Consider the following 24,507-nt stretch of genomic DNA (forward strand, 5'->3'; position numbering starts at 1 on the left):
AAAGTGTCTTAATTTGTCACCCGCAGCATCCTTATTTTACAGTGGGATATATGAACATAATGCGTAGTAATGCATGGATTTCCTTTTTTTTTAATAGATAAAATCATGAACTACAGTTTCCTGAACAGAACAGTTTCAGAACGATGAACCCCCCCCACAAATAAAAAAAACTTACTTTAACATCAAACACTTGCAACAAAACACATCTTTAACAGGATCTTACTTTAACATCAAACACTTGCAACAAAAAACATCTTTAACAGGCTCTTACTTTAACATCAAAACACTTGGAACTGCACCAATGACAACAGCATAAAATGCATTTTTTGAGTCCAATATGGCTCATAAACAGCCAAATCCTGGACTATTCTGAATCCCGAAGTCCATTTGTGCCTTAAAAACACTGTAGGAATCCAGGAGTGGTAATTTCAACAAGTTTGAACATGTATTTGCCATTGGGAATGGAGAGTCATCCAGGAACTCTATTTGTGGCAACGGTTCCAAACCAGAAGGAGGAAGTGATGTCAGCCCTGTGGCAAACATCAAGATTTCTTCCAATGACACAGCAGCCTCCCCTTCTGCAAAGAAAAAAATGTTCAGGTAGGTATACATGGCAATGTGCTTTTCCAAGTAGTTATAACCAAAAACAATACAAACCTTGACAGTCAAGGAGATAGTCTGCCCAGTAGGCCAAGGTTAGACTTTCTTTTTGTCTCCTGTTGCTCCCTGCAAGGCTGACGTCAGGTGTAAAGAGTCTCCCAATGTCAATGCCAGTTAGTCTCTTTTCAGAGTGGCACAGAACTGGGATCAGCAAAGAAGGGTGTTGCTGCAGTGCTGTCAGAAACTGAAGAGCTGAAAGGCCATCTTTGAATCTACAAAGTGAACACAAACACTTTCACTGCTGTGTAGTGCCAACAGCAACAAACAATTAAACTATCTAAATTGTATTATCTGAAGTTTATGTATTTAACGATTTTATAAGGTTATATTTGTTTGTTGGATTGAGTATTTATAGATTAGCATAAGGCAGAGAATGGAGAGACAGACATATAGGCTAGCAGTTGAAACACCATAGATATACATGCCACGAGACATTTCAAGGAAATTTGTTTTCGGGAAGGGCGAAAAAAATGAAAATTGAATTTACCTGCCAATTACAGATGAGTTGCGTTCAATAATGTACCATCGGACGTAGTCTGCTACAAGGTCCTTCTTTTCTTCAACCGAAGTCAAGTGTCTCAGACAGCCTGCTGTCTGGAACACTGTGCTGTGTCTCATGATGCATTCTTGCAGAGCATCCAACGAAGCAGCATTCTCAATCTGAAAGACAAAAAAAGAGAAACATCACAATCAATATTTGGATATCCTTCCATATTTTTTATTCAGTGACATGCTGTAACCATGGTGTGTTCTACCAAACTGTGCGTTATGCTATTCTCACCTCTCGCAAAACTGTCCTTATCTCCTCATCAGTTATTGCATCCACTGTTGACTTGAATGAAGGCCGGCCAGCAAGATACTGCACAAGATCTTCCGACAGGAAATGGGGCCCTGGACCTCCATGCACCACTGATACCGCTATCATCTTACCTGCAATGAAGTATTCATCCTCCCTAACAGCTGCAAAGGAATTCATATTGCAAAATTAAAACATATATACACTTGAAGACGTCGAGGAACAGAAGCAAATGCAATGTGATTTACATATATTTAATTAGTGTAGTGCACATCTAACCCTATGCATACCCTTTGCATTGTAGACCAGGAATCGATGTCCATCTGGTCCATCGAAAATGGGCCGATCTTTCAGATGTCTCATAAGAAGAGTCAAGAATTCTCTTCTGGGACCACCTGTGTCAATTCCCTCCTCAAAAAAACCAGCATCATCAGTAAATCTTACAAGCATGTCACATTGTTCTGTATATGTTGTACGCTTGAAACCTCTGACCGCTCCATCCCAAACATTAGCCCTGGAGAGGTTGAACCTGCTGACCCTTTTGTGATCAATGGGTAGTGACAGGTTTGCCACAATGTCGGGCAGTGTAATGTTCATCTCCTCCCTGTAATGACAGAAAATGATTTAATTAATGGGTATCAACACACAATGAACCGTTTTAGCAGAATTAGTTAAATACCAGCAATACTTCACAACAAAAAACTTGAATGCCAGTCAGTAGTTCTTACACTGCAGTGTGTTCCAAATTCTCAACATCGACGGCAACCAGATCCTCATCCATGTCCTCAACATCTGGTGCATACAGGTCTGTGTAGTTACTGTTGGAAAATTAAAATCTCTACATGAAAATGTCGTAAAAACATAAAATTCCCAAATAAATTCCATATCATTTATTACATACCTGTAGCAAGAAGTCGTGGCTGGATTTGCTTCAGGTCCATCCATACTTTCACCGTCAGATATTACTATCTGAAAAACAAATGAAAACGTATGAAATAACAACAACGGAAGTAAGGAATTTCCAGCTGCCACAGCCGGCCCAAATACCTGACCAGGCTGAATTGTTGATGAATGTCCTGGTGCATCTCTGAAACATGATTAAAATGGCAAAATTATTACATTATTTATTTCTGTCCTTCAGGCAAGATTCCTAGTGCTTGACTGCCACTAGAAAGGACCTCTCATTAAATGTCTGACTCCCTCTTTGGCAAAGGCTGGGTGCCAAAAATGCACTGACCTTTCATGTTCCGGGATGTTTTGGGGAGTACTTTGGTTTTGTGGTTCAAAAACCTGACAGGAAACACAAATTTATCTACAATTAGTCTCAGCTTCCATAACGCGTCCCTCATCATTTACAGTATATATTAATACTGGAAGGTTGTCAGTTTTGTCATTGATAAATACATTTATATCTAATTGAAAATAATGGCTTACCACAGTGTCAGCTTGATTAAATTCAGCTGAGCTCCTTGAAGTCAGGACAATTTCAGAATCAGAATCTGATTCCACTGCTGCAAAAACAAAAAAAAATCCACAGATCATGTAGCTAAAGGCAAAATGTCCTTCAGTGCAGCATCTAAATTAGATAAAATGATTGCATCATGCGATCCACTAACCTTGAAAATGCCGTTCAAGGCAAATAAAAAAGGTGATCCTGCTATATGGCCTCCCAAGTTCTTGTTTATACTCTGCCAATTTGAATGGCCTTTCTGAACCAGGCACATGGATCACCTCAGAGCAGTCTGGATACAAAAGAACATAAGTCCCTTCTGGTGTGTCCTGGTGGAATGTCCTCATCTTCTGGACTGCTTTGCTTAAGATGTCAGGTGCTTCGATATCAGGGTCAACAAATAACGGAAGTGTTCTCCCCCTTAGAGGTTTCAGAAAAGTCTCATGCCGCACCATCGTTCCAATGTTTATCTAAAAAATGAAGAAGGTACGGTTAATTTCATGTACTATAAAAAGTAATACAACAGATTATACATACACCAGCACTTCCAATTAATTATGGAGAACATGGAGGTGACATTTCCCTCCATGTTCTAATTTATGTCAACACAGTTTCATAGTTAGCCGAACATGACTGGAAACTACACTCCAGATACAGTAGTTGCACTGCCTTGCCTAGATCTATTTTTGAGTTACCCCGAGTCAGACAGTCGAGTATTGATAATACAGTCAGTACAACAGACCTGAACGTGTTTTCTCTCCTTAGCCCGATGTCTTCCCCCGTAGCTATAAGACTGACGCTCATTGGATTTTGAATTTCTGTAATCCAGGAACTGCTTATATGACGGCAAATGTTTATCTGCTGAAATTAAAGCCAGGTTTACAGAAAGTTAGAAAGTTAGCAGCCGCTAACCAGTGGTACAGCTGATTCACGTTGTACGTACTTCAGATAGCGACGGCTATGTTACACTTACTTCGCTTAACATTAACAGGCTGTTGAGATACGGTGGCTTGAGACGTCCCCGGTACGGCTGGTTCTTCAGTCTGAGCTATGGCATTTTAAAACGCCAAAGACCGACCACAGAAATTGGCGTCAATCTGATCAAATGTTTGCCACAAAACGGGCAAAAGGCCACTTGTTTGTCGTCCATCCGGCGTCACGATGAAGTCCTTACCCGCTTGCGATTCAAATGATGCAGTTGGTAATTCCCTTTCCGGCTGAAAGAGTAAGTTGGTAATACCCTTTCCGTAAGAAAAGTAACTTGTAATTTTGTTTTCTGCAGGCTGCTTTTTCTTACGGAAAGGGTATTACCAACTGTACCGACGGAACGCATCCATTGGCCCAACTGTACCGACGGAACGCATCCATTGGCCCAAACGTACCAAGGGTCGGTAATTCCCTTTCCGGTAGAAAATCCTACTTGCAAATTTGTTTCCGCAGCTTGTTAAAGTGTTTCGTTACTTGTGAATTTGTTTCAGCCGCTTGTAAAAGTGTTTCGTTACTTGTAAATTTGTTTCAGCCGCTTGTAAAAGTGTTTCGTCATTTGTAAATTTGTTTCAGCCGCTTGTTAAAGTGTTTCGTCATTGTTAAAGTGTTTCGTCATTTTGTCATCCGATTGTTAAAGTGTTTTGCACCTCTCAGCCACCATAATATCATCTCATATATCAATTTAACAGCAGATACATTACGAATGTACATCCAAGTGTTTCACTTTTTTTTTACTGATTTCTGTCTGTAGGATTAGACCTTCATTGCTCTCTTGTCATCTCCCACGGAGCGGAGTGCAATGTAGACTGTAGACTGGGGGCGGTCCTGGCTCGCGATTGGCCCGGAGTCTACACTTGCGGGCAGAGTGTAGAAAGCCTGGCCCTCTGATTGGTATGGTGTCTACACCTACGAAGCGAAGTGTAGACGGGGAAGCCTTCCGATTGGTCCCGAAGGCGGAAGGCGGGCCCCCGAGGGGCCCCGATCATCCGAGCCCAATAAGAGGGCCGCGCGTAAGGGCGCCTGGAATCAATCTGCGAAAATTTGGATTGAGGTAAGTCAGCCGATCTTTCCCAGTGCTTTTCATATTTGCGTGCTTTTTGCGTGCTCGGAAGCATATCTTTGCAATAGTACCTGTAAATGTGCTCGAAAGCTAACTTTTGCCGTGAAAAAACAACTTTAAGCTAGCGGGATAATGTCGCTAATCCCATCTATAGACATTGTGTTATTGAGGTGCCTCCGTGCTCGAATTTTATAGAAATTGTTTTATTGAGCTCGAATTTTATAGAAATTGTTTTACTGAGGTGCCCCCATGCTCGAATTTTATAGAAATTGTTTTATTGAGCTCGAATTTTATAGAAATTGTTTTATTGAGCTCGAATTTTATAGAAATTGTTTTATTGAGGTGCCTCCGTGCTCGAATTTTATAGAAATTGTTTTATTGAGCTCGAATTTTATAGAAATTGTTTTATTGAGGTGCCTCCATGCACCACTGATACCGCTATCATCTTACCTGCCATGAAGTATTCATCCTCCCTAACAGCTGCAAAGGAATTCATATTGCAAAATTAAAACATATATACACTTGAAGACGTCGAGGAAAAGAAGCAAATGCAATGTGATTTACATATATTTAATTAGTGTAGTGCACATCTAACCCTATGCATACCCTTTGCATTGTAGACCAGGAATCGATGTCCATCTGGTCCATCGAAAATGGGCCGATCTTTCAGATGTCTCATAAGAAGAGTCAAGATTCTCTTCTGGGACCACCTGTGTCAATTCCCTCCTCAAAAAAACCAGCATCATCAGTAAATCTTACAAGCATGTCACATTGTTCTGTATATGTTGTACGCTTGAAACCTCTGACCGCTCCATCCCAAACATTAGCCCTGGAGAGGTTGAACCTGCTGACCCTTTTGTGATCAATGGGTAGTGACAGGTTTGCCACAATGTCGGGCAGTGTAATGTTCATCTCCTCCCTGTAATGACAGAAAATGATTTAATTAATGGGTATCAACACACAATGAACCGTTTTAGCAGAATTAGTTAAATACCAGCAATACTTCCCAACAAAAAACTTGAATGCCAGTCAGTAGTTCTTACACTGCAGTGTGTTCCAAATTCTCAACATCGACGGCAACCAGATCCTCATCCATGTCCTCAACATCTGGTGCATACAGGTCTGTGTAGTTACTGTTGGAAAATTAAAATCTCTACATGAAAATGTCGTAAAAACATAAAATTCCCAAATAAATTCCATATCATTTATTACATACCTGTAGCAAGAAGTCGTGGCTGGATTTGCTTCAGGTCCATCCATACTTTCACACGTCAGATATTACTATCTGAAAAACAAATGAAAACGTATGAAATAACAACAACGGAGGTAAGGAATTTCCAGCTGCCACAGCCGGCCCAAATACCTGACCAGGCTGAATTGTTGATGAATGTCCTGGTGCATCTCTGAAACATGATTAAAATGGCAAAATTATTACATTATTTATTTCTGTCCTTCAGGCAAGATTCCTAGTGCTTGACTGCCACTAGAAAGGACCTCTCATTAAATGTCTGACTCCCTCTTTGGCAAAGGCTGGGTGCCAAAAATGCACTGACCTTTCATGTTCTGGGATGTTTTGGGGAGTACTTTGGTTTTGTGGTTCAAAAACCTGACAGGAAACACAAATTTATCTAGAATTAGTCTCAGCTTCCATAACGCGTCCCTCATCATGTACAGTATATATTAATACTGGAAGGTTGTCAGTTTTGTCATTGATAAACATACATTATATCTAATTGAAAATAATGGCTTACCACAGTGTCAGCTTGATTAAATTCATCTGAGCTCCTTGAAGTCAGGACAATTTCAGAATCAGAATCTGATTCCACTGCTGTAAAAACAAAAAAAAATCCACAGATCATGTAGCTAAAGGCAAAATGTCCTTCAGTGCAGCATCTAAATTAGATAAAATGATTGCATCATGCGATCCACTAACCTTGAAAATGCCGTTCAAGGCAAATAAAAAGGTGATCCTGCTATATGGCCTCCCAAGTTCTTGTTTATACTCTGCCAATTTGAATGGCCTTTCTGAACCAGGCACATGGATCACCTCAGAGCAGTCTGGATACAAAAGAACATAAGTCCCTTCTGGTGTGTCCTGGCGGAATGTCCTCATCTTCTGGACTGCTTTGCTTAAGATGTCAGGTGCTTCGATATCAGGGTCAACAAATAACGGAAGTGTTCTCCCCCTTAGAGGTTTCAGAAAAGTCTCATGCCGCACCATCGTTCCATGTATTATCTAAAAATGAAGAAGGTACGGTTAATTTCATGTACTATAAAAAGTAATACAACAGATTATACATACACCAGCACTTCCAATTAATTATGGAGAACATGGAGGTGACATTTCCCTCCATGTTCTAATTTATGTCAACACAGTTTCATAGTTAGCCGAACATGACTGGAAACTACACTCCAGATAAAGTAGTTGCACTGTCTTGCCTAGATCTATTTTTGAGTTACCCCGAGTCAGACAGTCGAGTATTGATAATACAGTCAGTACAACAGACCTGAACGTGTTTTCTCTCCTTAGCCCGATGTCTTCCCCCGTAGCTATAAGACTGACGCTCATTGGATTTTGAATTTCTGTAATCCAGGAACTGCTTATATGACGGCAAATGTTTATCTGCTGAAATTAAAGCCAGGTTTACAGAAAGTTAGAAAGTTAGCAGCCGCTAACCAGTGGTACAGCTGATTCACGTTGTACGTACTTCAGATAGCGACGGCTATGTTACACTTACTTCGCTTAACATTAACAGGCTGTTGAGATACGGTGGCTTGAGACGTCCCCGGTACGGCTGGTTCTTCAGTCTGAGCTATGGCATTTTAAAACGCCAAAGACCGACCACAGAAATTGGCGTCAAACTGATCAAATGTTTGCCACAAAACGGGCAAAAGGCCACTTGTTTGTCGTCCATCCTGCGTCACGATGAAGTCCTTACCCGCTTGCGATTCAAATGATGCAGTTGGTAATTCCCTTTCCGGCTGAAAGAGTAAGTTGGTAATACCCTTTCCGTAAGAAAAGTAACTTGTAATTTTGTTTTCTGCAGGCTGCTTTTTCTTACGGAAAGGGTATTACCAACTGTACTGACGGAACGCATCCATTGGCCCAACTGTACCGACGGAACGCATCCATTGGCCCAAACGTACCAAGGGTCGGTAATTCCCTTTCCGGTAGAAAATCCTACTTGCAAATTTGTTTCCGCAGCTTGTTAAAGTGTTTCGTTACTTGTGAATTTGTTTCAGCCGCTTGTAAAAGTGTTTCGTTACTTGTAAATTTGTTTCAGCCGCTTGTAAAAGTGTTTCGTCATTTGTAAATTTGTTTCAGCCGCTTGTTAAAGTGTTTCGTCATTGTTAAAGTGTTTCGTCATTTTGTCATCCGATTGTTAAAGTGTTTTGCACCTCTCAGCCACCATAATATCATCTCATATATCAACTTAACAGCAGATACATTACGAATGTACATCCAAGTGTTTCACTTTTTTTTTACTGATTTCTGTCTGTAGGATTAGACCTTCATTGCTCTCTTGTCATCTCCCACGGAGCGGAGTGCAATGTAGACTGTAGACTGGGGGCGGTCCTGGCTCGCGATTGGCCCGGAGTCTACACTTGCGGGCAGAGTGTAGAAAGCCTGGCCCTCTGATTGGTATGGTGTCTACACCTACGAAGCGAGGTGTAGACGGGGAAGCCTTCCGATTGGTCCCGAAGGCGGAAGGCGGGCCCCCGAGGGGCCCCGATCATCCGAGCCCAATAAGAGGGCCGCGCGTAACGGCGCCTGGAATCAATCTGCGAAAATTTGGATTGAGGTAAGTCAGCCGATCTTTCCCAGTGCTTTTCATATTTGCGTGCTTTTTGCGTGCTCGGAAGCATATCTTTGCAATAGTACCTGTAAATGTGCTCGAAAGCTAACTTTTGCCGTGAAAAAACAACTTTAAGCTAGCGGGATAATGTCGCTAATCCCATCTATAGACATTGTGTTATTGAGGTGCCTCCGTGCTCGAATTTTATAGAAATTGTTTTATTGAGCTCGAATTTTATAGAAATTGTTTTACTGAGGTGCCCCCATGCTCGAATTTTATAGAAATTGTTTTATTGAGCTCGAATTTTATAGAAATTGTTTTATTGAGCTCGAATTTTATAGAAATTGTTTTATTGAGGTGCCTCCGTGCTCGAATTTTATAGAAATTGTTTTATTGAGCTCGAATTTTATAGAAATTGTTTTATTGAGGTGCCTCCATGCTCGAATTACTTGTTTGCCTCCTTTGTTTCCGAAATGTTTACGTTCAGTGTTGTGACCTACATGCCTATTGAGTATTACAAAGAAAAGAATGTCCATGAGTGTGCAGGGACAATACAGCCGAGAAAGGTGGGAAGTGGTGGGACAATACAGCCTAGTCAGGTGGGAAGTGGGGGTCCATACAGCCAAGAAAGGTGTGGGCAGCAAGTGCAAGTACCTGGGAAGTGCCTTGCTTGGTGGCAGTAGTAATCTCTGGTTAGTTGTTTGCTTGCACATGACACTTTGCTATGTTTGTTTTTTTCAGATAAACCTTCTGCAATGGACCCATTAATGCCATCGCTGTGTATTCTGGACACGAGTGTGCCACAGGATCGGCAGCAGTGCGTTCTGAAGGCCTCGAAAGAGGCACGGGCAGCCCAATTGAAGCCACATCAGCCCACTGATGACAGTGGACTGAGATGTCTTAAGACTGCCTGTGATGAAGGTAAGGTAATCAGGGTCAAATATATGTTTTGATGCTCAGTTGACTCACTCTACTTGGACAAATGTGGCATTAAAGACATAACCGTTTGTCTTCAGCTAAAAGGAGATGCCGCCTGGTCACCCAAAATCCCTCAGAGGTGCAGTGGATGGGTCAGCTAATTCTGACTTTTGGCAAATACCGAGGCAAAAGCTTCCAGTGGCTGGTGGAAAACGATGTTGGCTACATTAAATAGTAAGTGTGCTGTTCTAAACAAATGAAATCTTTGCTCAGTCTTGTCCTGTTAAGTGATTCATAATTAAATGTGATATTTCAGTATCGTTGATCGCCACGTTAAAGAGAAGCAGCGGCCAGAGAGAGGACCAATAAATGACGAGTGGGTTAAGGATTACCTCCTCAAGTACATCCAGTTCTTCCCGCACGTGTCGTGCCACCTGGAGATGTGTGTGGACAGAGCCATTTATGGACAGGGGCGGTTCAAGTCGTTTACGTTCGAGGAGATGTGGAAGTGGTACAGCCTCCATAAACAACTTCTGTCCGACCCCCAATGTGGAAGTGACCACGAGAGGAGAATGGCTCAGGAAGCACACACCTCTGTGAAGCAATGGTTGGTCATGGCCGAAAATGACATAGCCACCAGCTCCCTGAAACGATTCCGAAAATACATTCTCGACAGAGAGGTAGGTCGACGCGACCTCGTGCAACAGCGTGGTGACATTTTTACTGATATTTATGTGTCTTTCAGAAGGCACAACACGGTGCGCCCCCCCCTACAGCGACTGCCACCACTGCTACTGCCACTCCCAGCAGCTCATCGGCATGTACAGTCGCTACCGTTCAGGAGGATGATGCCGTGCTTGCTGAGGCTCTTGCCTCATATGAAAGAAAAGGTAATTGTTAATATTATGCACAAGCTTTTCAGAGCGCAGTGAGGACTGAAGCTACATTTTAGATGAGTTATGTTTACGTTGGCCTTTTTCTCCCACATTTCACTAAAGCTGCAGCAGAAAAGGCCAAAAGACCTGGAAAACAGAGCCGGCCAGCGTCTGCACACAAGTCCGTCAGACGCACCACTCCATCGTCAACGGCAAGATCGCCGTCTGAACCACACATCGAGGTGACTCTTTGCTCCATATCCTGGGGACGCCACACTAAAGTGTGCCAATACAAAAACGTACACTAAAACGCTGGTTATATTCAAGGTTCCGGTAGCAGCTCCCGAGAGGACGACCGCCGTGATGGATGCAGCGCCTCAGCCCTGTCGGCCCACAGCAACATCAGCAGCACAACCGGAGGTAATCCACTAGAAACAAGCTCAAGTTTGAGTATTCAGTGACTATATATCGGATGTCGGATATAATCGTGTGTTTTCTTATTAGGTGACATACGAGGGATGGCACAAAATGTGGGAGTCTGCTCCCAATGGGCTCCCACAGGCTGACGTTGCATGGCTGAAAGAGGACGAAACCAATGGACTCTTCCAGAGGGCTGCATCCTTTCAGGACAAATATGGAAAGATGAAGTGGAGGAAGGTCCTGAAGGATGACAGGATGTGGTTTCATCCCCCAGAAGTGCCTGGAGTGGGAGGTAAGAATGTTCCATCGGCAGACTCCTTTTTCCGCAGTCGTGTCTTTTTCTGGAGACCAGTAGGTGTGTGGCGTTACAGCCTGCGCTGTCCCAGAGCTGCGTGCCCGGCGCGGGAAAACAAAGGCGCTTTTCTGTACCGTTGCGGTTATTCTCACACGGTCAGACAGATCTGCCACGTATCTGGGTGGTACTCCATGCTGACCGAGGTCCTGGCCTGTAACGCATGCAGAAAAGCTGCCAAAGACTCAGAGGAGCATGCCATTGGCCGCTTCCCGTCATGGGAAGGCTGCATCCTCAATCAGCTCAGTCCAGCGCACCAGGCCATGTTCCCTGCTGTATTGACATTACGGTGAGTCTGCGCGCTTTGCTTCAACATCTTTCGAGTTCTTAGCGAAAGGCCGGCTCACAGAATGTGAACAATTTCATTTCAGGCGGGGGGTGGACAAGCAGGTGGTCCGCCTCTTGAGGGATCGCACTGAGGGCAACACCATGGCCAAGGTGTGGCGCCAGGTCCAGGAAAGCCACTGTGAGGAGTACCTGCAGAGGAAAGACCTTTACACCACTCTGCTCACACAGTACACGAAACCTGGGAAGATCACAAGTGAGATTTCAGATTTTTTTAAATTTATTTTTAATTTAAATCTGTAGACAAAGTCTAAAATTGAACCTGGTGCTGATTTTTGTGCCCTTCACCGATTATGTCATTTTGAAAATATTACTCTTATTTCAGAGAGTTTCAGCCCAAAGTTTCAATTGCCGCCACCTCGAAGAGAGCTGCCGTCCCCAAGGCTGCTGAGGAAAGCCTTCCTCCTTGCGGAGGCTGAGAATATTGAGGATTACCGGGCGCAGATAATGTCAACGTTTGGGAAAGTGCTCAAATATGACTCCACCAAGAAGGTAATTTGTGTGTGTCAACTCAGGGCATTTCTTTGTGTCTAACTAAAGAAGTGCATTGCATCTGCACAGCCATTACTAGATCAAGAGTTAGCATCAACAAGGTACCAAATACAGGTCTTTGACTGTTTGTATACATTTTCAGATCTGCAAGAAGTTGTCTGGCGACGGAAAAGGCACCGCAGAGTGGTGCACCAACGTCGGCAACGAGCGGAGTCAGATCCTCATGTCCGTACTGACCTGCGAGGAGTCTTTGGAGAAGATGCGGCCGATGGCCGAAGGGCTCATGGAGCGCTACCAAAGGGCAGGAGAGGCGGCTCCGGAACTGATGTACGTGGACCGCGGCTGTTGTCGGGCTCTCGGAGTCTCCTCTTTGGAGCAGCTCTTTGACAAGTGGGTCGCCAGAGGCATGCTGATCCGTCTGGACATCTTCCACTGGATCCACAGATTTGACGCGGCTGTTCGGACGGATCACCATTCCAAGTATGCCCTCTTTAAATCTGCTTTATCGGCCGCCGTCTTCTCCTACAACAAGGACGACGTGGCGCTCCTCTTGCAGGCAGTGCGTGCGGGACTCCCGAACAGGGCCGACTCCCTTTCAGATAGCCAGCTGATCGAGAGGCATGTCACCAAAAGGGACCTGTCCCATTATGTGAGAAGAATCACAGTTGGGGCCCAGGAAACCTTTGTGCGTGTCCAGAAGGTCATCGACACACTGAAAGGACCGGCGGGAATGGACGACAACCAGATCCATCTGTTCAAGGGTAACGACGACATCGATCACGTCTGGCAAAATCAACAGAAGCACCTCGAGTGCATCCAGGACCCTCCTGGGCGGAACATGTACACCATAAAAAAACACGTTACCCGCAACGGTGTGAGTCTGCCGCGCTACGCCACAGACAGGGGGAGCAACAGCCTGGAGGGCTTCCACTCCTTCCTGCCCAGCATGATTCCAGGACCCCACTGTGCAGCCGTCCCATTTCAAGTGTACCTCCTGGCCGGGATTGCACGTTGGAATGCCGACAGGGAGTCTGCCAGTGTCAGAGGACAACAGGGACGACAGCACCTCGTCTACGTGTCGCCGCTGGTGCATCGTCTCAATGAGAGGTGTCAGCAGCTGTTTGGGGTGGTGGAGGACGCCAACTTCAGGGCTCCTCTGCCGTCCGGTGGGGAGCGAATCGGTCTCGAGTACTTGTTTTGCCAATCGACAGACACTTTCAATGTTCCTGAACATTATGCTCAGACTACAAACACACTGCAAACTGATGAGGACGAGGGGGACGAGGGGCCAGCGGACGAGGGGGAGGTAGACGAGGCTTCCCGCGACGACGATCCCCCGGACGGTGACGCGGGATACATTTCGGATGCCGTTGACGATCGCCTGACTCCTCTCCCTAGGAACCTGCACCTCACTGACCAGGCTGTCGCCGATGACTTTGACCCCTGCGCCGAGGACGTGTGCGGTCCAAATCATCTCCCGGGGTACGAGCACGTGGAGGAGCTCAGCAGAGTCCTGGTGGACGTTGCGTTGGAAGAGGGAAAGCTCGCCATTAGCAACTCTACAAGGCAGAGGGTCATTGCTGCATGGAACGGGCTCCATCTCCACGACCGAAGCATTCACCAGTTTGACAGCCTGTACTCTGCACGCTGGGGCAACGCTCTCTTCGGCCGCACCAACGGAGACCCTGCTGAATCGTCTTTGGTGCAAAAGCTCAAGTTCAGCAAACGACATTCGGCTGCCCACCTGCTGGACTCCAGGAAGAACAGGCTGATGTACTGCTTCGTCAAACAGCTGTGGCTGCACCCGCACTGCAGAGCAAAGGCTGGCGGGTTGCCGCACAAACATCTCTTGACCAGATTATACCAGCGTGTCCAACAGAGAGTCACTGTGGATGATGCCGAGCTCAGCAAGCTGGGGATTCCTCTCCTGAAAATAAACAGTAAATCCATTGCGCACTTTATCAGGCGACAGGAGGCCTTGTCAGCTGCCAATGTGACTGACCAAGGTCTATCTGTCCTCCGACGCCATCAGAGCATCGCGCAGTGCAGTCAACCCCCGGCGCTGGAGCTACCTCTTGAAAGACCGCACACCAGTCGACCTCAGGTGACCTACGAGGTCACTCCATCTCTGGCGGGGACCAGGAAACTTAAATACCGACACGGTCGCACAGATGCGTCCCCTTATTTACCACCTCTTAGTCACACAGTTACATCCCCCTCTCCCCCCGCCCCACAGCCAGAACCACCATCACCCGCACCATCCCAGACGACACCACGCAAAGGTACTTTTGTCCCACAGCCTGTGCCTGTCTGCTCATCCGGTCAAATCCAGGCAACACTTCCAACAGTCCCTCTCGCTGTTTCCAAACACAAACCGTCCCAACCCCCCCGGCATCAATGGTCGCCAGCTCGATCCACTTTTTACAAGAGGAGATGGGTGGAGCACAGTGGCACTGAGCCTACCGCTTTCAAAGTGCACATCTGTGCACTGTGTGGTCAACCAACTAAAGGCCACAACAAATACAGAAAAAAGACTTACTGTCCAAACAGCAAAAAGTCATCATCTCCAGGACTCGAAGGCCAGACTTTTGACACTTTTGCAGACTTTCAAAGGGCTGTGGACATTCTTTTGGGACCTCATTTCCAGGTGTAAGCAAAGAAAATTGGAGTGTTTTATTGACTGCACTTGACAATAAATGCTTTTTTGTACTTGACAAATGCTTCTTTGCACTTGACAATAAATGCTTCTTTGAATACAATGCACATGTCTCATTTGTATTCTTTCACACCCGAGACATGCAGGACCTTGAGGCCGTTAAAAATAATAAAATAAGGCTGGCAACAGGTCATGGCCACAGCTTTTTTATTTGTAGCACTCATTGGGAAATTAAGTGTTCTTGCTCTTCAGTGTCACCTGGGTGGGGCCACCTCTCTTTAATCACAGTCAGTGCTTTATTCATTTCCAAACATAGGACGCCTCCATTTCCAAGACACCTGGCAAAGTCTTCTGGGCCACCACAATGTAGGAACCTGCAAGGGACGAATGACAGCATCATCACTGTTTTTCTTGCATCACAAATGTTATTCCTCAACTACAGCAAGCAACAACAGGCCCGGACATGGTATTTTCAATTTCTGACTGCACAAATAACATCACTTGTGTGTTCAAATATTACTACACCCACAGACCGTCATCGCTTTGCCCTGCATTCGTTTTTTCCATCCAGCAGATGGCTCAATAGCTTGATGGCTTACATTTCAATGAAAGATTTTGACAGATATTTATAACCATTTGGGACATTTGACATGCCAAGAGCAGTTAGGCACTTTATGCTCGCAGATCCCTGTCAAAACACTTGACTTTGCCACAGTTTGTCTATACTTGTCTACACTTGGTTTTGCACGTCGTGCGGGTCGAGGGCCCTCGACCCGTACGACGTGCAAAACCAAGTGTAGACAAATTGTGGCAAAGTCAAGTTTTTTGACAGGGAACCGCGAGCATAAAGGGCCTAACTGCTCTTGGCATGTCAAATGTCCCAAATGGTTATAAATATCTGTCAAAATCTTTCATTGAAATGTAAGCCATCAAGCTATTGAGCCATCTGCTGGATGGAAAAAATGAATGCAGGGCAAAGCAATGACGGTCTGTGGGTGTAGTAGTATTTGAACACACAAGTGATGTTATTTGTGCCATTAGGTGCAGTCAGAAATTGAAAAGATGGTAAAGAATACCATGCCCGGGCCTGTTGTTGAATAACATTTGTTGTGCAAGAAAAACAGTGATTCTGTCATTGGTCCCTTGCAGGTTCCTACATTGTGGTGGCCCAGAAGACTTTGCCAGGTGTCTTGGAAATGGAGGCGTCCTATGTTTGGAAATGAATAAAGCACTGACTGTGATTAAAGAGAGGTGGCCCCACCCAGGTGACACTGAAGAGCAAGAACACTTAATTTCCCAATGAGTGCTACAAAATAAAAATGAAAAACCTGTGGCCATGAACTGTTGACAGCCTTATTTTTTTTTTTATTACTTATTGTCAAGTACAAAGAAGCATTTATTGTCAAGTGCAGTCAATAAAACACTCCAATTTTATTTGCTTACACCTGGAAATGAGGTCCCAAAAGAATGTCCACAGCCCTTTGAAAGTCTGCAAAAGTGTCAAAAGTCTGGCCTTCAAGTCCTGGAGATGATGACATTTTGCTGTTTGGACAGTATGTCTGAAACCACATCCTGTCATCCTTCAGGACCTTCCTCCACTTCATCTTTCCATGTTTGTCCTGAAAGGATGCGTTTTAGTGTAAGTTTTCGTATTGGCACACTTTAGTGTGGCGTCCCCAGGATATGGAGCAAAGAGTCACCTCGATGTGTGGTTCAGACGGCGATCTTGCCGTCGACGATGGAGCGGTGCGTCTGACGGACTTGTGTGCAGAAGCTGGCCAGCTCTGTTTTCCAGGTCTTTTGCCTTTTCTGCTGCAGCTTTAGTGAAATGTGGGAGAAAAAGGCCAACGTAAACATAACTCATCTAAAATGTATCTTCAGTCCTCACTGCGTTCTGAAAAGCTTGTGCATAATATTAACAATTACATTTCACCCTGTCCGTAAATGGCTCTGTCCACACACATCTCCAGGTGGCAGGAGACTTGCGGGAAGAACTGGAGGTAATCCTTAATCCACTCATCATTTATCGGTCCTCTCTCTGGCCGCTGCTTCTCTTTAACGTGGCGATCGACGATACTGAAATATCACATTTAATTATGAATCACTTAACGGGACAAGAATGAGCAAAGATTTATTTTGTTTAGAACAGCACACTTACTATTTAATGTAGCCAACATCGTTTTCCACCAGCCACTGGAAGATTTTGCCTCGGTACTTGCCAAAAGTCAGAATCCACTGCACCTCTGAGGGATTTTGGGTGACCAGGCGGCATCTCCTTTTAGCTGAAGACAAACGGTTATGTCTTTAATGCCACATTTGTCCAAGTAGAGTGAGTCAACTGAGCATCAAAACATATATTTGACCCTGATTACCTTACCTTCATCACAGGCAGTCTTAAGACATCTCAGTCCACTGTCATCAGTGGGCTGATGTGGTTTCGACTGGTCCCGTACCTCTTTTGAGGCCTTCAGAACGCACTGCTGCCCATCCTGTGGCACACTTGTGTGCAGAATACACAGCGATGGCATTAATGGGTCCATTGCAGAAGGTTTATCTGAAAAAAACAACCAAAGCAAAGTGTCATGTGCAAGCAAACAACTAACCCAGAGATTACTACTGCCACCAAGCAAGGCACTTCCCAGGTACTTGCTGCCCACATCTGGCTGCCCTCACCTTTCTTGGCTGTATTGTCCTCCCACTTCCCACCTTTCTCAGCTGTATTGTCCCTACACACTCATGGACATTCTTTTGTTTGTAATACTCAATAGGCATGTAGGTCACAACATTGAACGTAAACATTTAATTCGGAAACAAAGAAGGCAAACAAGCAATTTGAGCATGGAGGCACCTCAATAACACAATGTCTATAGATGCGATTAGCGACATTATCCCGCTAGCGAAAAGTTGTTTTTTCACGGACAAGGTTAGCTTTCGAGCACATTTACAGGTACTATTGCAAAGATATGCTTCGAGCACGCAAAAAGCACGCAAATATGAAAGGAAAGACGGGCTGACTTACCTCAATTCAAATTTTCGCAGGTCGATTCCAGACGCGCTTATGCGCGGCCCTCTTATTGGGCTCGGATGATCGGAGCCCCTCGGGGGCCCGCCTTCCGCCTTCGGGACCAATCGGAAGGCTTCCCCGTCTACACCTCGCTTCGTAGGTGTAGACACCGGACCAATCAGAGGGCCAGGCTGTCTACACTCTGCCCGCAAGTGTAGACTCCGGGCCAATCGCGAGCGATGTTTTGCCCTGTGTAAAAGTGAGTTTTTCCTGCCACTGTTGCTTGCTGGGGAGTCTCAAATGCCTCAAGAAAATCTAGATAACAATGATGCCCACAAGACAAAGGACAGCTAGAACAACTCTACCTGGCAATTTTGACGGTTCTGGAACAGAACTGTTGTCATTTAGACAGTTGTCTTCTTCTGCAATAAAAAGCAAGTATTTTAGATGAGAATTAACTACAAAAAACACAAGTAGAATCTTACAGTACGGACATTAAAAGAAAGTTTTGGTCATACCATCTGAATCTTCAGTGATATTTTTCTCTTCTTTCCTTTGAAGCAGGCTTTGTGAAATAGAAATTAAAATATTATTAATTTTAAATTCGTCATGATTGAGTAATTTCAATATTAATGAAATCTAAATGTCAACTTTACCCGTGCAGAGGAGGATAAGCAGACAGGTGTTTAGATTTCTTCTTCTTTTTCTTGGGCACATCTGAGTTTGGTAATATTATAGTATTTAATAATTTTGTTATGAATCCTTCTAAACAAGAAGCCAAAGTAGAAGTGAAAACTACAGGGCAGTTAGCATAATCTTTACCTGTTTTCTCTGTGTCCTTTGAGGGATCTAATGCCGCTGTGGAATTAGTGGATATTTTTTTAAATTTATTAGAGTAACTACACTTGATATTGAAAAATAACATACACGACATGTGAAATATTCAGAAAATACAGGGAAAAATGCAGATGTAAAGCAGAAAAACTGTACAACAGACGACAAGTAGACAGAAGCTTACCTGTTTCAGTCGATCTTTTGGCAACATTTAACACCATGACTCCTGCAGTTGAAGCCTGCTTATTAGAGATGTCTACTTCCTCTATAAAAAAACAAACAAACAATCATACAGTGTATTTTCACTCATAGTATTTGATCGCCAATCACTGATTTCTCTGATACAATGCTAAAGTGAGATTAAAAGCTTAAATGAAAAATGGATCTGCAAATACTTTTCCTAGCAATAAATAAAATGAGATCAATAGATTAATACTTACCATCCATGTCTGAAGCTTGGTTTTTGCGTTTTTTTGAACGTGGTGGCTGGCACTTTGCCACTTCCTCTTCCTTCTGGTGTTAAGAGAATGTGTTAGTTTGCAGGTGTCTGGCCAGTTTGCTTTGTGGTTTTTTGCAGTAAAGACAATGTTAATAATGTCTTTTGTCCCATCTTCTCTTTGGTCCTTTAGTACAGCTTTTGACTGTTACCTTTGAAACACTTTCCTTGTGCCCTTCAGTGGCATCAACATCTTCAGGTGCATCTTCAGGTGCATTGTTAAAAGGTGCCTGCTCCTCCTCCTCATCATCAAAATGTGTGGATGATGAAGGGACATAGTCGCTGCCCCGGTCCTCACCTGATGGTGACAGATAGTCACCCGGGACACTAGGATTCTGAAAGATAAGGACTAAATGAGTTCATTTAAATTATTTTATTTAAGTCAAACCCAACTGTTCAATTACTGGATAGCTTGATAGAAAAATAGCTTAGTAATAAGTTATACAACCAATAACCAGAATGAGCAGAAACCTTGGAGTAAACAAATACATACCAATTCCTTCTCTTCACTCATCTTATCACCAGTAAACAAAATCAACCTTCAAACAACCTTTGCACACCTAAAATTTTTTTAATGTTTAAGATGATTAAATTCAAACATGTGCAGTATTTATATTTAAAACATAATGGCATATATAAAAAAAACCAGACAGAATCAACTTAATTGGCCTGAGAAGCTTCACTCAAAACATGGATTGATCTTTATACTTACGCCAACCGCACAAAAAGACAATTTGATATTATTCACATATTACAATCATGGTTCCACTGTTTTTCCACATCCGAGCCAATAACAGAGCAATTACTCACAAGCTAGCTGGCAATAGCAATATAATTACTAATTCTTAATCACAGTGTCAGTTTAACATCATAGGAATTCTGCACAACTAATTATTAAAAACACAAAAAAGCCATCATAAGATCAAAAAAATGTCTTACCTTATTAGTTTAAGCCAACAGACAAGTTTGGAGCCAACCTTTCTCCTTCTCTCACAAAGATGTTTTCTGCAGGCACTTCTGTGATGATAGATTTAAGTGTAGTGGGAAAGACGCATATTATGAGGAACTGAATGATGGGGAAAATTTATTTATAACATTTTTAAACTGATTGATGCTCATGCAGTAATTGACCTTTCCAGAAAATGTTTAATTTTAATGTAAATGTATTTAAAGGAAATCAATTATTTTCATGGGTTGTATTTAAAGATGACCCGTTTCTCCCCAAAATACATATATTGTAATTTTTCAAATGGGAAACATGTGTATGTACAGTATATATGTCTAAACACTTGTCAGGGTGTTAACCTATTTAAAAAGCACTCCTTTCTGCCCAACACTCAGCTGGCTATGAATTAATTATGTTTATTTTAGTCATCTGGGAAAAACTCGCTATATTTCAGCACCTATGATCATTCTTAAGCGCAATCTTGGGCTGAAAGGTGACCAAGAGGCTTGCAGGCCAGAGCAGGAAGGATCCTCTTTCTGTGCATTTCACTTTCACCCAGACAGCTTAAAGTTGTCTGTAAATGCTAATCGCGATGAACTGCCGAACCATGTGCAGAGCACCAGGCGTGTGCGTCCATCACAGGCCACGTGTACAGGTCCAAATTTCCCTTTTCTCACGTTGTGCAGCTTCTGCGCTGTGTGTGTAGCAGAGTGTGTAGCTGTGCCCCCATCCAACCTCCTTGGCTCCTGCCTCAACAGATATCTACCCAAACATCATAGCTATGGGCTTTCCAGCAGAGCGACTCGAAGGCGTGTACAGAAACAATATAGACGATGTAGTACGGCGGGTTCTTCATTTTATGGCTGATTTTTAATTCACTTAATTCTGAGGATTTCCTCAGCTCAGAGCCTAACCCCGAACATTGATGAACAAGAAGCTTTACTTTCACATAGACCGAGAAATTAAAAGGGACATAGAACATGCCAAGCAGAACCTCGACATATTGATCAATGATCTTGATGTAAACGTGTTCAACTTCGAGAGGTTTGGCATGGAGCTTCCCAAACAACACAAGCTGAGTCCTCACTCCTTCATCCCAGTGGCTCTGCAGCTCGCTGACGACAGAGTCCATAACGAGGTCTGCGCCACCTGTGACATGGTCTTTTTACTTAGTTCAAGTTTAAAGTCTTTCTGCGGCTATCAGGCAGCTTATTTCTGTCTGTGCTTCCCTTTTTTCTTCTCGTTCCTTGGCTCCTTTTAGCTGCGTTTTTCCCGCTTCAGCATCGGAGGAATATAGTCCTACCCAGGGAGCAGGAAGGGGGACAACTAATAGTTTATGCAAAGAAAAAAAGTGGGTGCAGTCCAAAACCCAGCTACTGCATCCAGAAGGCCACTTGGGAGGCCACTGGCTGCAATCTAAAACCATCCTGGGAATTTCGTGAATTCATGAGTGCTTTTCTGGCATCTTCTTTGATTCTATCGATGACCAATTTATGTGAGCCATCACAGTTTCCACATCCACCTCATCACTCTCTTCCGAGTAGTCCGAAGACTCTGAATCATTTCCACCTGATTCCTTAAGCCGTTTCCTTTGGTGTCGTCGTAGTCGTCCATGATCAGTTTCATGATCTTGCTTTTGTTTCTCTCACATTTTTCTGATGTAGTCAGATAGATTAGACTCATCATTTGTCTCCCAGTAGTTTGTGAATTGAGAAAGCCTGTTCGGCAATGTTCCCTCTAAGCTGCGCACTTGCGCAATCGCGCACTGCTTGCACATACTCAGAAAATCTATGCAGCGCACAAAATAAAATTCAACAGAAACGTATTAATTTATATATAATTTTAGAACTTGTCACAGCCCCTTTTCTCCAGTTCCCTCCTGTCCCAGTACTTTTCCACTGCCCTGCTCACGCCACAGTCACTGATCACACACCTGCCCTCACTCATCAATCAGCTCACCTACCAGTGTATATATTCTCCAGCCTCACATTCACTCAGTGCCAGATTGTTCCTCTGCGTTCATGCAAGACTTTCCAGCGTTGTTTCCCTGCCGGATTACCCGTTACCGACCCTGCCTGTCTTCGTTCTGCCTGCCTTGCCTGTTCCCCGGACGACCTACCTGCTTTCTGCCCCTGACTACGACTTCTGCCTCCAGCTTTCCGGAGTGCTGCATTTGGGTCCTAACTGCACCCGTCACAGAACTGATATAATCTAGTTAATTAGACCAGTAATATTATTTTCTGTACCATTTCGCAACGTAACTCAATGAGCGACAGGTGTCCAGCCAATAATACGATACAGTTCACTTCCGCTACGCAGCCAATCAGCATTGACAGTGTTTGCCTATGTGCCCTGCCTTTACTCGCCGTGCAGGTTAGCTAAAGTACTGCTACAAAAAACTGAGTGATTCAAAGGTCAAGGTTACTGTCACTGCTCTGGGAGCTGTTTTGGGTGAGCTGGCACAACTCTGCCTCACTTTACAAAGACGCAACCTGACTGTGATGGAAGGACACTGCTTTGCTAGAGCGAAAATTGAGAAGTTGCGTTCCCAATACTTGAGGGAGAAGGATGTACAGTGACCGTATCAAAGAGGCAATGGGGACCTCATCAGCTGATTGTCTAAATACTGGTGAGATTACTCTTTTCATTACCAAGCTCTGTGATCACATGGATGCTCGTTTTCCAGAGGATGAATTAAAGGAGGGGTCTGCATTTGACATTGAAGCACTGAGCTCAGACATCAGTTTTGACTATGGATCAGCAGACATTGCCATCACTGGCAAAGAAGTATGAGGCCATTCTCCACCAGCCGCAGTCTACGAAGGACATTAACAGTCAATATTCTGAATTCAAGTACATAATGAAGCAAAACTTAAACAGGGGTCAATCAACACATTCTCAGATATGGTTGCTGCAACACTTGGATGTGAGGAGCTAAAGGAGATCTCACAGCTTGTGGATATTTGTGCTACATTTCAAGCTTCCAGTGCAGATTGTGAAAGAGGATTTAGTTTAATGAATCATATCAAAACAGCATCTAGAAATCGTCTTGAAGTGGCACATTTGGACCAGTTCATGCGCATAAAGTCAAAGCAAGCAGCAGAGGAAGTCATCGACTGTCACACCTGTGGGTTAAGTTGGCTTTTTTGTCCTTTCTCCATGCTGGTTTTGTGACTTCCTGTTTTATTTTGAAACTAACTCTCCTCTCATTTCAGGGCACTTGCCCTTCCTTATCCTCCAATCGACTCCTGATTGTTTCTAGCTGCCCCCCATTACCCCCCATGTGCTTATAGTCTGTGTCTGTGGTAAAGGGACAGCACTAGACTGGTTTAGAACTCGACTCTACCGGCAGCTTATTCTGTAAAGCGCATAGAAACAATTTTGATTGTAACAGATGCGATATAAATAAAGATTGATTGAACACCTCACCAGGGACGCATCCAGGGAGGTGAGTAAAAATACATATATTTTAATTTGCAGCAAAAACTATGGCCTGGATAGTTACATTTTCACTATCTATTTTCAGTATCTGACTTCATTGAGGCCTCCTCAAATAGCATCCTGATATTACTCAACTGTAAATATACTAAGGGAGAAGTCAAGCACACAGAGGGCCGTGCAACCATGGTTTAGTCTACAGAATATCCAGTTTTGCTTCTTTTGGCCCCAGATGCTTCTAAGATGAAACTTCAAATTCTATAACTTGTTAGTACCTATTTTTATCCCCATTTTGTCCCGACACTTTCAAATGAGCTGCTGAAAGTATAGTATCTTTATCAATGGTGTCCCAGTAAACATCCTGCCAGATTTCAGCACCCTCAGACGTTCCAAAGGATGGCAAAAATGTGAATGTGAGGCCTTCAGGTCAGCTGGGATTTTTTTTTCTGATTTCTTCTGAATATATTTTATCTAGACAGATTAAAATGACAGGTTTATCATAAGGAGGTGCTGGACTATAATATACAGCTCTGGGCAGGCTTTGTGTTCCCAGGGAGAAAACTAATTGTATATAGGGAGAAAACTAATTGTGTATATATATATTATATATATATATATATTATATTATATATATATGACAGTCGATGACTTCCTCTATATATATATATAATTCTCGTAGTGTTTTCTATACTTGTTTACATTCTTTTCTATTTGGATTTACTTTCTTTCTTTCCATTTTCAACTGGAGTATTCAGACACCACGTTCACCATGTTCCATGCACCTCTGCCAACTTCTTCCGCCTCCCCCCTGCTGACACCCTACATGGATCCCAGCATGTCACCCATCCCCCCGACAGGACTATCCTTCACATCTGGCCAGGTGAGGAGAGAGCTGGAGAGGCTCAACCAGAGAAAGGCTGCCGTACCGGACGGCATCAGCCCACGAGTGCTGAAGAGCTGCTCCAGGCAGCTGTGTGGGAT

General features: G+C 43.8%; 1 protein-coding gene and 1 long non-coding RNA gene across 2 annotated transcripts; both read right to left on the reverse strand.

Annotated features, from left to right (window-relative positions):
• Positions 1-67: 67 nt before the first annotated feature.
• Positions 68-19,473, reverse strand: LOC130520537 (uncharacterized). Its single transcript, XM_057024235.1, is given in 20 exon segments — positions 68-578; positions 658-872; positions 1,148-1,320; positions 1,442-1,620; positions 1,747-2,060; positions 2,185-2,274; positions 2,358-2,425; positions 6,317-6,356; positions 6,507-6,559; positions 6,705-6,781; positions 6,887-6,916; positions 6,919-7,189; positions 7,461-7,579; positions 18,178-18,234; positions 18,331-18,377; positions 18,469-18,529; positions 18,635-18,670; positions 18,831-18,911; positions 19,087-19,159; positions 19,295-19,473. Coding segments are annotated over 19 exon segments (2,154 nt in total). The 5' UTR covers positions 19,094-19,159; positions 19,295-19,473; the 3' UTR covers positions 68-342.
• On the reverse strand, positions 16,150-16,630 carry LOC130520540 (uncharacterized). The gene is made up of 2 exons (XR_008948906.1): positions 16,375-16,630; positions 16,150-16,316 (listed from the first exon to the last, which is right to left on the reverse strand). It is a non-coding gene; the product is annotated as an uncharacterized LOC130520540 (long non-coding RNA).
• Positions 19,474-24,507: the final 5,034 nt, after the last annotated feature.

This window comes from Takifugu flavidus, unplaced genomic scaffold (genome assembly GCF_003711565.1).
Source record: "Takifugu flavidus isolate HTHZ2018 unplaced genomic scaffold, ASM371156v2 ctg418, whole genome shotgun sequence".
Lineage (NCBI taxonomy): Eukaryota > Metazoa > Chordata > Actinopteri > Tetraodontiformes > Tetraodontidae > Takifugu > Takifugu flavidus.